Raw genomic sequence first — 17,488 nt, 5'->3', positions numbered from 1 at the left:
CATACACAATTAAATAAACAGTAGGATAAAATTTAATGAACAAATATTAAAATTTACTTCTTTGCATTGTTTTTTTCCCTTTAGATTTCTGCAATGTTTTTAGTTTCTCACTTACTTTGTAAAGCAACTTTTGGTGCGTAATGGATCCCATTGGACATCCCCGTGAGAAGTGCTGCGCTGGTATTACATTAAAGGTGGCACTGAACACAGCTGCAATTTGTGAGTGGCACAGTACCATTGCTGCATATTAAGATTGCTCTCAGTCAGTCCACTTAATTCAAGACACTGAGAAAGATTTTGTGTATTTCTCTTGTTGTTATATTTGACAATTGCATTGTGAATTCAAAGGGAAAAACAACCACTTAGCTTCTTAATACCAACATACTAGAGAAATGGCTTCTCTATTTAGTTACTGTAATGTAACAAAAGCTACATAGGCTGTATCAGTATTTGTGGCAATGACATGAATTATTTTCTGCGTATTTTCCAGATGGAAAAATAATTACAGAATAATTTGAAATGGGAGTTTGTGGATGTAGTTTGGATCATATGGCATACATAATTGACCACAACCAGGCAAGCATGTCGTCTTTTCTGCAGATGCTATTATTACATACCAATCTCCTTTATCGGTGCTAGAATTCACAGTATCTTGAAACTAGCATGCCTAAAATGAAGCACTGGGTACAGACATGTCAGTTTAATCCCCATCATCACTCTAGAATGACTAATTGAATATATGGCATCCAGTCACTGCATTTGTTCTTGTGCCATAAGAAATACATTTCAAACTTAAATTCTGCGTATTTCTAGCCTGAGGAACGGAGAGACAGAAGTAGGTCACAAAGCACACTAGCTCAGGCACGTTGTAGCTGCATGCGCTTCCCAAATATTTGCTGTCCTGACCCCAGAAATTGAGTGATGAAGCAACTGAAACCTGACAGCTTTTGAACTCTTTAAAGCAGTATAAGGAGAAGGTATAATTGCTGGTGAGGATAGAACTCATGTACATCTGCAGCAAAATTTCAAGATTGCAAATAATGCCTTTGGTTAGTAGCAGGGATACTGGTCTCTGAAAGCTGTGTATAACTTGGTGAGGTTATTCCATTTGCTGTAATTGCAATGGAGGAGGTGACAGGGAGTGAACACTGCACTACAAGCATCTTGAGCAGAGAATTCTCTTACTCCATACACTGTCAGCAGGAAGTCAGGTGTCTTCAGTCAGGTTCTGTTTTTCTGTTAAGGGTGTCTTGGCAAGAAAAAGAGAAAAAAATCAAACCCAACCCCCCAAACAAAACAACCTAGCAACACGATGCCCATACAAATGTGGAACCGAAATTCGAAGCAGTTGTGATAAAGGCTGGTACATTTCACCTGGGGTAAGTACAGATGCCTTAACTAGAAGTGGGAGCCCAAGGAAAAGTAGATAGTTTGAGGCAACACAGTTCCTCTGTGTTTTATTGGAAGTGTTGTTTACAGGTGCCAGTTTATTCAGCTTACATGTTAAGTTTTCTCTAACCTGATGTTACACTGCATAATCTAAGCATGCTCTATATGCCTGTATAATAATTGGACTTGTGAAGTCATTCAGGAGGAGGTATATTTTCAACTAGATTGGTGTAACAGCTCTGTAACGGAGTGCAGATAAAACACAGAATAAAGAAAGGCGATGCAGGGTGAAATCTTGGTTCAGTGAAGGCTGAAGGGAAGGGAGCAAGCTGACTAGGATTTTCTCCAGAATATTTATATGCAAGGATTCCAAAAATCTCTTTTAAAGTAAAATGTAGGGACTGGTGAAAAAAAAAGAAGAAACTGTTCAAAATGGAAACATACTTCATGAAATATGACTCCTAAGGAAGTAACAGACAGGTATGAACTAGGTCTGTCCAACAGAGAACTTTAACCAGCGTAGGAGAGAAAACAATGCTGTTCTTCATTAAGTTTCATAAAACTGGTATTTACTTACCATGAAACTTCAACATGCAGAATTAACCATACCATTCTTGGCATGTGCCACTTTAAAAGACTGTATACATAATCTTCCCCAAAGAAGTGGTTATTTTAAATCCATAGATTACCCCAGTTCTTTTAGTATTAACAATCGAAAATCCTGTCATTATGTAAAGTGTTTCTGGAAAGGCACCACCTCATGCCTATCCTACAGAGACAACAGCTACACAACTTTTGTTAGTCAGCAGAAGCATGACTTGTTCATTGCAATGGCAGAGGCCTATAAACAGTTTTGATAGCCTGTATATCCTAGAAAAGGTATGAATGTCCCCAAGATGTTCATGTCTTTTTAAAGGATTTGGGATGTCCTAAAGCCACATTACGCTTACCTGTTTCAATCTGTCTTAACTGCTGAGCCACAAGAGCAGCTGACAATCACAATGCGGCCTTGGAACAGTCATCCTGACTTGAGTGCAGTTCAGAGCTAAAAGTCTTCCGGATTATGTCACCTAGACCCAAGCCTTGATTTGCGTGAATTAATTTATGAAGCACAGCAGACAATACATGGTGTTTCACTGAGATATAAGGGAGACTGTCAGGCCAAGACTCTACCCAAATCCCTGTTTAGCTGGCAACTGCAGAACTGACAAAGTGGAAACAGAAAACCAGGGATTTCTACTCCTCTCTCATTCCTTCATTTTTGCAAAGACTACGTCTCTTTTAAGTACAGACCTCGATTTTACACCCAGTCATTCTTTGGCCTTCTCTTTTAGCCTTGTAGAACAGCTGACAGCTGTGTAAACTCACAGCTGTGTACAGTCAATTTGTAACATCAAAAGGAACCATCAATCATCTGTATGTGACACAGTAATACAGTATTTGCACTGAATTAATAGATTGCACTTAAACTAGGGGATTTCTATTTCTCAGAATTTCAAATTATTTATGTCCTGGTTTCAGCAGAGATAGTTAATTTTCTTCCTAGTAGCTGGTACAGTGCTGTGTTTTGGATTTAGGATGCACATAATGTTAATAACACACTGATGTTTTTAGTATAAACACCGCTTAACAACTAAGTTAAGGACTTCTCACTTTCTCATGCCCTGCCAGTGAGAAGGTTGGAGGGCCACACGAAGCCAGGAGGGAGCAGAGCGAGGACAGCTGACCCCTAACTGGCCAAAGGGATATTCCATACCATATGACATCATGCTCAGTGTATAAACTGGGGGGAAGCTGGCCAGGGGCCACTCCTCAGGAACCAGTTGGGCTTCATTTGGTGAGTGGCGCGCAGTTACATTGCGCATCATTTGCTTTGTGTATTCTAATTCTTTTGTAATCATTATTTTCTTTCCTGTCCCATTAAAATGTATTTATCTCAACACATGAGCTTTCTTATTTTTATCCTTCCGATTCTCTCCCTCATCCTGTGGGAGTGGATTGAGTGAGCAGCTGTGTGGGGCTTAGTTGCTGGCTAGGGTTAAATGACAAGACCCAAAACATTTTAAGTGTCAAATAACCCATCACAGTTGTTCAACTGCTCAATTATAGTGAGAAAAAAAGATGCCAGCTCCCTGTCATCATACAATGGCAATAATAACAATAATGGGAGTCTTCTCACCATTCATTACAGATTAATTTTTATATCTACCATCCTGCTTTTCCATAGCTACACCCACTCTAAATGTGTGCCATCAGAGACCTTGCCAATGACCTAGGTAATATACACAAGTAAATCTGAACTGTGTTAACAGCGCACCCAAACTGCCTTTTCCCTTCTGTATTTAGCCCAGACAATATGCTTTTTGTCAGAGGATTGTTGGAAGTAGGGGGAGAATTAGGCATGACCTACCTTCATTTGTATTAAATGTAATCACTCAAAATCTCCTTGTTTTCACGATCCCTGCTGACTTAAAGTATCTTTAAACGAATTTAAATAAATAGATAAAATACTATCACTCCAGGTGATAGTATTAGTACCTTTTCTTTATTCTGAAAAGTTTAAGTTACTAGCAAGGGAATTTCTTTTTCTGCATATAAATCAAGATTTAAATGCATCTTTCTCTTGAACACTTCAAAAATAAGGTATCAGCTAATCGGTCCTGAAATTAGAACTCATTTTCTGAACTATGAAACAGAGCACTACAAATATTAGAAAACAAAGGATCTTGGCAAGTCAGCAACAGTGCCTTTTTTTAGTTTAGATGCTTCTAACTATACCAAAGTCTAAAGCAAGTATAAGAGTGCAAAGTATATATAAATCCATTTGTGTGTGTGTGTGTGTGTGTTGGGAATTAATCAATCTAGGTCACTTACTAGTCTCTAATCAGGGACTAAAGAATGCATTCTTTATGGAAAAGGCAGACTTTGGAATTAACTAAGCCTTTGCTGTGCTTATGAGTTGAAGTAAACCTTCTTGTGAACCTCTTGTAAGTAATAGAGATTACAGAATTACACTGTGTTGGAACTAGATTTTTGTTTTGTGCAGTTTGTTCTAAAATGAAACATGGAAGAGAACAGAGCGTGTTACTGGTGAACCATGTGTCTCTGAGCTTCTTTTTTCCACTTACTTTATCTGAAACACAAGTACCACTAAACAAAGCTGCACGTTTTTTAGAGTATTTGTTCTGATTTGCTGAAGGGTCTTAACAGCAACTTTCTTTTAAAATCAAATCATATTTCTGATACAGAAAACAAGACGTCTAACTTTCAGTAGTAGCCAAGAAAAGAATTCCACTCTGACAAGGTGCAACCAGGAGGAAATTTTATATAACACTGCAAGGAATAAATAAATTATGCATAGCAAGACTAAATTCAGAATATGTATACTGTGAAACAAAATACATTAGAATAGTTGAAGAAAGAATTACAGAGTTAGGATATAAACAGTAATGCATCTCAGGCAGAAGCAAACAACAAAACTGAAGGGAACTGTGGGCTGAGATTGTTCAAGAGAAACAACACTTACAGGTGGGAAAATGCATCTGATCTCAGAGGATGACAATTTAATTACCTGCAAAGAACCAGCACAAGCTTTATGCATGTTAAATCCCACCAAAAAGTAGGGCATTAGAGATACTGTTTGTACATATGGCTCGAGATCTGGACAGAAGTGCGTTTTACTGAGTGAGAAGCTCCCTCTGCATCCTCCTGATATCCTAACTGCAATTCCACAGCCACTCAAGCAAAGGATGCTTTCACAAACCGCAAAATTAGAATAATTTCCTGAAATCTTGAAGTAGCAGAAATTCATAAATATGTAAGCCTGTAACTGTGTGGAAATTTCCTAAGAAAGGTAATTTGCAGAACTATGCTAGGGAAGCATTACCCAGTAAGTAAAGAGCACATCTGGTAAACTGAAAAGTTGACAACAAAAAACCTATGTATTAAATACATATTTTATATTAATATTGGCATCAAAAATTGACACCTGCATTAATTACTGTTGTGAGCTCTTAAGCTCTTCTGCACCACAACAAATCCCCTTGCACTTCCAATAAGTAACCAAACACAACACGTAACCAGTTAACTTACCATTCTGACTAAAAACTCAACCTTAACTACGTAACATTCTCTATAAACACATTTAAAGATACAATCTATTATTCTGCATATAGGAAACTATGAAGCAGGAAGCATATTTCTACATGTGATTTGAAATGAAAATAGAAGCATGGGCATCTCTTCTGGTTAAATGTAAAAGTGCAAAGGACATGGCTGTGGAACCAGAGAGTGAATACATTTGGGTAATTTGGTATTAAGAAGGTCCTTGAAGATTTAAGCATGTGGAGGAAGCCATGCTTCATATTAACTGACACTTCACTTCTGATTTGCAGCTTAATCCATCACACATCTCATCAAGAAAAAAGCTGTCAGACAGGCAGATGCAACTTTGCAAGTAATTACAGTAGATGCATGAGGTTATGTTTAGGTGGAAGTCTACACGATTGTTAGTGACACTCTTATGGCTGTTCATACTATTTATTGAAAGCTAGATGAGAAAAGCCAAGTCTGCGAGGCATCTAGTAATGACAGAATAGAAGAGCTTGTAGAAGTCCACCTGAACATTTTCCAGATCATCCCTACCAGTAGTACTGTCTTCATTAGGGAAGGGAGATGTTCTCTCCCTCTTCAAGCCTCTTCTAGAAACAACTAGCTGCAATAAATTTTTACTGGAAGGGTTTACTGCATTGAATTTAATATTAGAAATTTTAAAATTGTCACCTAGAATCTTACATATCGAAGGAAAATGTGTTCTTTGCATTTTTTTCATTTAGGAAAAATTTATTTTCCACAAGCGCAAACTACAGACTGATGCAATACTTCTGGTTAGTTGTCAGAATTTCCAGGATAAAGGACTTACCCCAACATGACATACTTAAATGCAAAGCACTAGGGGCCATTAGGCAGAAGGTCAGAGTGAACAAGAGTAAAAATCCCTCAACTCTAATTTGCCTTTGCTCTCTCAAAAAGGGTGAAGAACAGGTTTAAAACTTGGCATATTGGCTTAATATTGCCTCTATGGCTTGACCCAACCCACTGACTGCCCACATAAAGGAAGCTATCCCAACCTCTACCTACCAGCCCTAGCTTTTATTTTCTTTTCTGCTGGCTCCAGTGGCACTTGTTGAGCAAATTCAGAACGCTAAATGCAGCACTAACCCTATTCCTCCCATCAGTTCTGCTAGCTAGCTAACATGTGAACTAGTCCACTGCAAGGTCAGTTGAGAGCCAGGATTCACAGCCATGAGCATGGAAGGAAGAAAACTTTCAATACTGCACGCTGTTTCTTCGATTCTAGAAATAATATGGATCTTCATCCTTAAGAAGAATGAAGAAGATAATACACAGCTATCTTCTTGGTAATCTCAATTTCTGTTAAGGGGGATGAGAGGACAGACAGTTAGGAAGTACTCCAAAGCAACTGTCAAATTCAGCTGTCACATTATCAAACAGAAGCTTTGCTGTTTCATGGTCTACCGGTACGCTTTCAAAATAAACCCTCATTAATTCACGGTCAAAATGTTCTGTCTCCTGTGCATCTTATGCCATTTACTGGGGAAGACAGGGAAGTATGTCTCTAGAATAGTATGGCTTAAAGTCTCTGAAACTGTCCCTTTTCTTTCCCTCCCCCTTTACCCAAGACAGCAACTAACTTCTCAAAGCCATTAAACATACTAGTCTATGCTGAAGAATGCTGTTCCTTACTCAAGTTCATAGCAGAAACTATACTCGTATTCTGCAGCCAAATCCTGCTTGAAATAATATTCCAATCTCATCAGGAAATCCTAGCAACGGCTTTCAATTTTTAAGTTGTCATCTCTGACAGAGTTCTGAGAATATCTTTAAGGTTTCAGGGGAAAATACTCTCGACAGAGAACTGCACATGAAAAACAGAAATATATTAGTTCCCCTTTAACATTTGCAATATTTAGTCAGAAGAACTTTCAGCAATAACTTTAACTGGAACACACTGCAAGAAACTAAATGAACGTACATTTTGAAAAGTGAACTAATTACAATTTGTGAGGAGGTCAAATTTCTGCTTTTCACATCAAGAGGACAAAGATGTGTCAGTCTGAAGTGAGCTTTATGAGTGTATTTTCAGTATAAACTCAATTTTAATTACAAGTTTGATATGTTTTGGATATGATAAGCTAATTCAAGGACAAATAAAAGTCTGAGCACAAGTCACAGAAGTTCTACCAAAATCTGAGGAAAGAAAGGCAGCACATCCCAGAAGAACAGTAAAATGAGCCTTGGTTTCCTTAGCTCCTTGCTTATGTTTCGCCTTGACATAAATAATGTCCTTTCACCTGCTGTGGCAACTTCATAAAAATAAAAACAAGAACAAATGTAAATCTTCAGCAGCATAAATCAAATCTGACTGTCCTGGATCTAGGCATCATTAACAAAATCCAAGACCAAATATACTTATTGCAGCCATTTTTTTAAAAAAAATTATATTTCTGGAATCTGTTTTTATAGTTAAGCTTAGAATATAACTTTGTATCCCCATCACTAACAAAAATCAAACATCACAGATGTCCTTAAATATTCTAAAAGGCTTTTAGTGGATACTAACCATTTTAGATAAAGAATCAGAGAAATGTAGATCTGGAAAGGATTTTGAAAGATCACTTAAGTCCATCTCTGCACACAGGCAATGTGAAATATACTATAGTCCATCCCTGTGAGATGTTTCATAAACCTCTTCTTAAAACTTCTATAATGGAAATGCAACAACTTCCATGGGAAGCATATTTTAGTGTATCACTACCCTTACAGTTGGGAAGTTACTCATCTGTCTTTGCTACAAATATACGTTACTTATGAGGATATTGAGAGACTTCCCAATTATAATGGTCATGAACTACCTCCAAAACTATCTAAAGAAGCCACTACAATTTTCAAAGACATTCTGGTGTTTGATACGCATACAATTACTTATTGTTTCACAACTTCAGATCCCCTTGGTTAGAAAACTGAAATCAGAATTTCTTTACTGAGATTCAGTTTACGTTTAAATTCTTAAATTGACAGGAAACAGATGTAAAGCTGGTGATAAACAACTATCTTGGATTATATGGTGTATCTTCATATTAGTAGTTAAAAGCCCAGCATAAAAGAAGTATCACATCCATATGGTGTGACACTTGACCACAGAAGCGGTCTTGCATTTTAAACTCAAAAGATGGACTTCAGTATGCTGCTCCAATAGGAAGTCCTGACTTTGAACACATCATATAATCTGTCTCTATTTAATCTTTAAAAGGATGCTAACATTCATATTAAAAGTTTTGTGAAGACACTATCTACAAAATATTTCAAAATCTAACATGAGGAGTGCTGCTTAATTCAACAGATGCTACAGAAACACAGCACGTCTCTCTAAGCAAATCTGACAGGAAGCAAAGAAAAAGACCAAGAAAGACACTTCTGCCAAACAGGTATTTTTGGTATTGGCTTTTAACTTTATCTGAATTGATTTCTGTCTGCTGACAGTATCTCAATTCTGTTTGTAAACAGTGCATGTCTACAGTGATTTCAAGATAAAAATTGTTTCTTTTCACCATCAGATGGAGTACAAAAGCCACAGGTGTGATACACTTTGCAACTGCGTTAAAGCTACCATAATGGTAAAATGATCTATTTCAGGGCTTCCTGAAATCAGAGCATTTTGAATCCTGAATACCAATTACTTAGCTAACTTTAGAATAGTCCAGTCGATAAGCAACCAATTTGACATACTGTTTCATGGTTTGTTCAATCATGCACAGAATGGTTAATATCCTGTTGTCTCACATTTCTACGTTAAACCAATTCTCATCTAAATTCAGACTGTATTTATATTTTTAAAGCACAAATCTGTCCTTTCAGCATTGTTCTAGCACAAACCATATTTGCATCAAAAAAGGCTCAAGGCAGCAAATGTCCTGGCTTGTGTATAAAACTGTTTTTCTACTATGACAACAAATGTCTTGCTGCCATGGGATTCTTGCGATATTTTCCCCTTAATAATTTTTAAAAAATAAATTAAAAAATGCATTAACATTTCAAATAGAATTAAAATTTCATCTTATAGTCACTATTTCACATTCTATATTATTTCTCCCAATGAAAAAAAAATCTTTTGTTTTACAAATATTATTTTAATAAACACAGTATTGTTTCAGGCTTGCAGTCATGAAAACAATTATACTGCTTGACTACTGGAAATACCCTGCCTTTAGCCTTGTTATGCACCTGAGATGTGTGAAACTGTCCCAATTACAAATATATTACAGAAGACGTAGGCCCTGATCTGCAACTGTCGTTAGCATCCTGTAACAGCCATTTGTAGTGCTAAGGAAGAACAAATACTGGAGGTGCAAGATTCTGCTAGATCAGGCCCTAAGTGTAAGTGCATTACACAACACATTATATGGTGACGTCTCAAAAGAAAATACTGTATTTTTATGTAATGCAGAAGTAACACACACAATTTACATATAGTAATAATTTATTCTGAAATGTTCACTTTAGTCTCTGTTGAGACATCACCCATGTCTCATTAATAAAAGAGCAGCCATCTCACCTCAAATACCAGAATATACAACAAGTTACAGCATAGCAAAAAAATTCTACCTACTTTAAGATAAAATCTAATTCAGGTAAAATAATTTTGTTCAAGGTTTTACAGTTACACAGCTTTTTTTTTCTTTTTTTTGCAGAGCACAAAGAAAGTGTAAATCGTTACACCATAACTATCTATGCACATTATGTGACCACAGAAATGTTAATCATTACTTCAGAAAATGAACCATCAGTTCCATTCATGCAGAAAAGCAGGCTGGGAAAGCTTGTTCAGCAGAAACCATATTACTGTGAATTTCACAGCCACATGATTAATTATTGGGTTAGATGGACTCACAAGTACTAGAACAGAGTATACTTTTTTGCATAAATAATAGCAATTCTTCCCTGATGTAGTTTAGTCAGTTTGTAATCTAGAAATGATTGATAAAGCAATATGACTATCATCTCTATCTGCAATGTTCCATGATTTCAACGACAAGCAATATTTAAAGGATTATGGGATGGGATGCTAATTAAATACATGTTAAACATACTGTACAAATATACTTGCATTAACAATTTTATTCCAAACTCAATCAGGTATTCCTCCAAAATATTACCAGTGAAGACAAAGTATACTATCAAATATGGCTTCCAGAACAAGGACCTTCTAACAAGAATCAAACCTATTTACAACAAATAAAAACAAAAAAAGTTCAATCCCCAATCTTTAAGTTTCATCTGAAACAGTTTCTAAATAGCTGCTGTATTTAATACAGTTTTGTTTATTTTTTGTTGCACTTAAACAGAAGTTACCAGGTAAGAACCAGAATGACGTTTAGGACTCTGAGTTCCACTGGAGTCTGGATTTTCAGACTTGGAGTCGCGTTTCTTCATGCTGTTATTTACTGGTGTTGGTATTTGTGATGGCCGAGCAGAACTACTGTCCACACTACTCTTCCTGCGGCTTGGATTGTAGTTGAAAGGAGTCACTCTTGCTGCAACAGCACCGATAGGGGAGCTATGTTTGCTTGAGCTACTGGAACTGAATGGTGTACGCTCGCTTACAGTACTTTCGTTATTTTCTGGTGTGGGAACAGCATTATTCTGCAGAGGCTTTGTTTCAGTGCCTTTCTTGTCTGGACTCTCTATCTGAAAGAAAGAGTTCAGACGGTTTTCTAAACCAATGGTACGAACAGGAACACCTCCATTCCCCGGGGTTTGTTTTTCTTGCATCTCTTTAGAATCTTTACCATTCACGCCTCCCTTCTCTGAAACACTGTCAATAACAGGGGGAGTATTTCCAGTTGGGGACCTTCCAGATCTAGGATTGTTAATTGGGCAGTCCTCTATCCGCACCCACACATCCTCTGTCTTAGAGACGGCTGGCGCCATCTGATAGATAAGAGTTTTGGAATCGGAGCCATTTGTGGCACCAGAGAAAGAATGCTGAGGATCATTCATTATCTGAGGAATTTCGTTTTCTTTTATTTTTCTCCAAGTGCCTTTTGCTGGTGCTTGGCTTTCTTTACTTTGCTTGTGTCCAGAAAGAGAACTTCCGTGTTGCTTTTCGTCTTCACTTTTTGCCTTTTCACTGGATTCTGAGGAAGCTGACAGAATCGAGGAGGAACTTCCAGTTCTTCGCCAAGTGCTTACACGAGGAAGTGATGAGGAGTGCTTACTATGCTCACGCTTCCATGTTCCCGATCTATTGATCAGCAATCTAGAAGGACTCTCAGAATGAGAACGAGCTATATCATGACGTTTTGCTGGTCTCCCATCATATTCTACAGAAGGGCTCAGATTAGAGGGCAATTTTCGCCAACCACTAGTCTGGGCAGCTGAATGAATGGATAAAGACATATCTGGAAGAGACGGACTTAAAACTGGGGTCTGTAGTTGCGACCTTGTAGGAGAATCTGACCTGGAAGGAGACAGAGATTCAAACGAAGCTGACTCTTCTAATTTCCGTCTCAGAGTTGGGCTTGGAGCTTCTTTAATAAAAGTTGACTGACGAACAAGAACAGGTCTCTCCGATCTGTCAGATTCACTTCCACTAGATTTTGTGGATGACATTCTGGATAGTTCAGTCTTTTTGTTTGATCCACCACTGCTGAGAGCTTGGTTTAACCCTTTTGAAGCAGACTCACTTCGTGGAATACTACTGGTACTCTTAGGTAAGGCAGTTTGCTTTGTAAGGTTTTGCTGGCTCATCTGCCTGCCTGGTGATGTATATGACATTCTAGCTGAACTTGAAGATTTAGTTGAAGCTGTGCTAGGAGATGATGTCCTTGGCAACTGTGACAGTTTGTTGGGAGGACTGATACCATTTCTTCCTGGGGAAATCGAGTTTCGCCCGGGAGATTGCAGAGGCCTACTTAACGGCTGCTGTTGAGGTCTAGATGGAGTGGAGTCTCTAGACCCTGATCTAGAAGGTCCTTTACTTGATACACTCTGGTTCAACCCTGATGGTTGCCTCGTTACAGGAGCTGGCTCAGGTTTCACTGATGACTTGACTCCTCTTGGAGAACTCGTCAGACTTTGGCCTTCACTGGGACTCTTGGAGTTTGCGTTTTTGAGTGGGGGACCCTTTTTGGAAACAGGACTAGTACTTGAAGAACTATTTCGAACTCCTGGAATATGTATCATTGTCCTACCACGTGAAATTGAAGGCACACTTGTCTGCTGTGGCTGCTTCAGCTGGCTTGAAACTTCAGAATTGGAGCGAGTTTTTCCTGTAATTATACTTTTATACACTTTCTTCCCTCCTTTGATTCCCCTGCTTTCAGATTCTACTTTTTTAGACTCCAGTGTACTCTTCTCTCCTGGCTTAAGAATTCTTGGACCTTTATTACTAGTGAAAGGTTTTTCTTCTTGGTCTGGGGTAAGATGAAACGGAGACCCTAGAGAAATACCAGATTTCAGTGAAAGGATAGAATCAGAGTCTGATGAAGCTTGCCTAGACAGTGATGCAGCAGCCGCAGCTTGATGCAAGCTACTAACTATAGAATTTGCACCTTCTTGTATAGCTTTCCAATCAAAGTTCTCTGAATCAGGTGAGAAACCATGTTCTGAATCTGGCCTCTGTATCTCCCTCAAATCCAGTGTTAAATCTTCTGCCAATATACCACCTGTATTTCTGGAATTATTTTTTTCACTTTCACTCTTTATTCTTGAGGGCTTTTTCTTCTTAGGCATAGCAGAACTAATGCATTCCTGCAAAAGATCATCTTCTGAATCAATACTAAGAGAACTCAGAGAGCTGTTTCTGGAGAAACATACAGGAGTATCTTCAACATGAAATGACTTAGGTGCATAACCAGATGTCTGTGGTCTGTTTGATTCCATCTGTGGATCCGGAGCCTCAGTATGTTTTGCAGGTTCCCCTTCTTTGTTGTTATTGTTTTCTTGATCAATATCACTGAGGGAACTAAGAGATGAATTGCGAGAAAAACAAACTGGTGTGTTTTCGATGGCAAAATTCTGCATTTTTTCATCTGTAGCTGCTCCTCTGTCTGGAATATCTTTAGTTGACTGAGAGAAAGTTTTAGGCTGGCTTCTGCCTGTTGGGTGTTTCTGACAAACTTGTGTCCTGTTACTTGGCTGCTGATTTGAAGACTGTTCTGGATTAGTGCAGCCTTTAGTTTCTGTTTCCTTTGTTTCTTTTCCTTTTCTTAATTCTGCCTTCTCCCTTGAAAGGTCAACATCATCATCATCAAAATCTAAAGAACTTAGGGAATCATTCCGTGAAAAACAATACGGAGTTCCCTCAATAGGTGTGTAATGATGAGGGGAATCAAATGCAAAGCTTCCTCTTACACGCTCTTCATTATTTGGCAATTTGTCATTAAAATCTCTTGAATTATTTTTAAGATTCTGTTTCTTTGCATCTCTGTTCTCTGGATAGCTTCTGTCATTATTAACATTGCTTTTAGGCTCTGTGGCTTTTCTTATACGTGTTCTATATTCATTATTTTGGGGAACAGGCTTTACTGGTGACGTTGGCTTCTTTTTCTCACCTTCTGGTTGGTTTTTATTACTTAGAGATGAAGATGCTTGTTGAATTTGATCCATTATCTTCTTCACTCTGAAAGGTTTGTGACTTTTTCCTTTTGGCATAGCTGAGTTGATGCACTCAGCCAGAATATCACCCTCTTCTGTTTTGTCTTCATCCAGGCCTGGGGCAGTCACAGTTGAGCTTTTTGCTCTCTGAGAGTCATTGGTACTTGTACCTTCTGTAGGAATGGTGTCTCGCTTTTCAAATTCCCTGGACTCTGCTCCCATTCCCACACTGTCTACATTGGCCAACTCACTTGGGGGAGATTCTATTGTGAGATCACTCAGAGATGTAGCTGTTGAAAAATTTATTGGTGTACCCTCAACACAATATACCCGTGGCATATCATCTCCTGGTGTAAAACTCACATGCTTCTGGGACTGCAATCTGCTTTGTGAAGGCAAAAGTTTGTAAACTGGCAACTGGCTAGGCTTTCTGGCTACAGGAGGAGGTATTTTTGGAGCAGATGTTTGAGAAGGCTTTTTGGCTTTACGTGAAGACTTTGTTGGCATTGCAGAAATAATACATGCTTCCAGTATTTCAATATCATCATCAGAATCATCCAGAATGTCTTTTTCTGCTTCAGTAGGCTTCTCTGCTTTCTTCTTCTTGTTATCCTTTGTATCATCTGACTGTTCAGGTTCCACTTCATTTCCATGTTCATTTTCATGAACTGGAGGCATTATTCTTAACTCTGCATCTTTCTGTATAAATGGCTCATCAAGACTGAGAGCACTCAGGCTGGAAGAACAAGAAAACCCATCTGGTGTGCTTTCTGTAGCAAAATGTAACAGTGTATCAGCATCTGGTAGTACCTGAACTCTTTGGACAGCTGCATTTACAGCTGCCTGTCTAGGACCAGGCTCTCTCTTTTCCGCACTAGGTACTTTACCTTTAGCTACATCTCTTTTTACTTGAACTCCCTGAGCAGGCGGTGGCGTTTTACTTCTGCTTGGAGGCATTGTTTGTCCAGGGCTGTCTGGAAGGTCACTGGGACTTATAATACCACTTACTATTCCACTGCAAGGCTCACTTTGAACTGAACTAGCAATTGAACGGCTTTCAAAACTATCCAGGGAACTTACAGAAGTGCATCTGCTGAACATGAGTGGTGTTTCCTGCACATAATGTTCTGGTGGGCTTTTAGGAGTCTGTGCACCACTCTTGGAGGGAGATTTGGCACCTGAAGAAAATTCAACAGCTTTATGTCTAGAGGAATCAGAAGGAGACAAACTAGAAGTCTGAAGTCTACTGGATTTTGTTCTGATGTGTTGTGATGTTGATGTGATTTCACTTACTGCACCTTCTGTAGGTAGAGACCCACTGTTCTCCTTTAGTTCTGATATCTGTAGTGTGTTACTAGCATCTGCCACACGTGTGGATTGATCACGTCCTATTTCATCTTCAGCTGATGACAAAGATGACAAAGAGCTACACCTTGAAAAACATATTGGGGTATCTTCCACACAGTAAGTCTGTATAGTTTCCTGATTAATAGAGGGAGTTTTACAGGAGGCAGTCTTTTGTGCATGACCACCTCTGTTCTGTGCAGAATTTGGGTGAAGCTGATTCTGTCTCTTTGAACCAGCTGAGGGGGCCGATGTGCTCCCACTGCTTGCGGAAATATGGTCAGTTTTAGCGTGTTGCACTGAAGAAGTCTTTGGAAAAGTGAAAGATGGCTTCTGAGAAGGAGGAACTTCTGTTGAGTATTTTAAACTATAATCAATAGGCTGATCGACATGATGTTCCTCTTCATTGTACTTTATGCTGTAATTAGTTGGTCTGTCTTCTTCTTCCTGTTGTTCCTCCTCAGAGTAACGTTCACTATAGTTGGTTGGCTTATCATCATCGTAATCATCAACCTGGCACAAGGACTGGTTTACTTTCTGATTCATTCCAAGAGATGAGCCTACTCTGTTCTGATCTGAACCATTGGATCCTCTTGATCTGAAGGAAGAAACACACTCTTGCTGTCCAAAAGGTGACTGGTATTTCATGTGTTTATCTTCTCCACTTTCAGTGTACACGGGGTAGGTTGCATTCTGGCTCCTTGACTGCCTTTGTTCATTTTGTTTCATTTCATCATCTATTATGTGCTTAGGCCTTGCCCATCTTTCATTCTGAGAGGGACTTTGCCTTCCAGAATTTAACTGTTCATCTGAGTATTTAAGACTATAATTAATAGGAGTGTCTAGCTCTCCATCATTGTCATCCATATGATTTGCACTATGAATCTTATGTGCCAAGTCTGCTGGATATTGACCATAACTACAAAATTTACTTTCATCATCTTCAGAGTAAGATTCAATGGAAGGTTTCATTTGGCCTCTTTTACCATAGCCATCGCTGCTGCTGACACTATTTAAACTATCATTTGAAGCTCTCTTGTATTCCATTTTTGTGTAAGGGATAGGACATGTCCTGTTTGAATTCTCGGGTTTAGGAAAGTATGTATTTGAGTGAGTATGGGCAGTGGCTGATCTCCTTGGGGCATTTCTGTCTTCTGTCAAACAGTGCATTTCTGAAGTGGAACCAGAACTTCTGTCTTCTTGTGGAATATGCATGCTTGTTACTTCTTCCATAACTTTGGCGATCTGAGCTGCAGCGGTAGAAATCTGCATTCCTATTCTCTTAGAGGAGTTCCCAGTATTCTCTGCAGTAGGATGATAGGTATTTAAACCTACCGCTCGATCCCTATCAAGACTTCTGTCTTTCTCAGATCGAGAATTTTCTATATTTCCTCTACTGGAAGAGGAGGAGCCAGGCAATACTGTAGTATTTAGATATGGCGAAAGTACAGTCATATTACCAGCATTAAAACTCTCTGATCTGCATATACCATCATCATGCCGACTGGAATCCAAGACATATTCACTGTATATATTTTGCTTATGTCTCTGCTTATTACGGTGAGATGCTTTTGGGCTTAAATTATCAATATTGTCAAAAGTCTCCGATAAATGCTGAGCATCTAATTCTGCTTCCAGTGCCTTTTGTTTTCGGACATGAAGAGATGGTAAGCTTGATCCTGGAGACATAATGTTAGCATCCTTGTATTTTGCTGGCCTGTTTGCCATGAGGTTTCTTAGAGCTGCAGCACTACCCATGGCTATCATTTTGTGTTTTGAGTGAATGAGATTTTTCAGCATGCTGACTGCTCCCATGTCCCACAACGCCTCCTGATCCTTTGCATTTCGTGCAGAAAGATTCCACAGGGTCCCACATGCATTACTGACTATTGTCAAACTGTGTGACTTCAAGTGTTGTAACAAGGTTTGTAAGCAGCTGTTCTCTCGCAAGATTTGCCTGGTGTTGAGTAATTGAAAATAAACATCAGTAGTGGCATTTAAGAAGGGTAAGAGACAAAACAAAACAAAAACCTATTACACTAGGGGCAAGTTTTGCCCTTAGAAGGAAAATCATGAG

General features: G+C 38.7%; 1 protein-coding gene across 3 annotated transcripts in view; it reads right to left on the bottom strand.

Annotated features, from left to right (window-relative positions):
- Window positions 1-4,689: 4,689 nt before the first annotated feature.
- The window catches only part of APC (APC regulator of WNT signaling pathway), a 102,745-nt gene continuing 89,946 nt past the window's right edge, over window positions 4,690-17,488 (bottom strand). For all 3 annotated transcript variants that reach the window (XM_080371221.1, XM_080371223.1, XM_080371222.1), the window contains exon 16: window positions 4,690-17,368. In XM_080371221.1, the coding sequence (XP_080227347.1) occupies window positions 10,807-17,368 (6,562 nt within the window). In that variant the 3' untranslated portion in view covers window positions 4,690-10,806. The remainder of the gene's footprint in view (window positions 17,369-17,488) is intronic.

The sequence above is a fragment of the Falco punctatus genome, assembly GCF_963210335.1.
Source record: "Falco punctatus genome assembly, chromosome: Z".
In the NCBI taxonomy this organism is placed as follows: Eukaryota; Metazoa; Chordata; class Aves; order Falconiformes; family Falconidae; genus Falco; species Falco punctatus.
The sequence above is the reverse complement of the archived record's forward strand: the minus strand, read 5'-3'. Positions and strand labels throughout refer to the sequence as shown.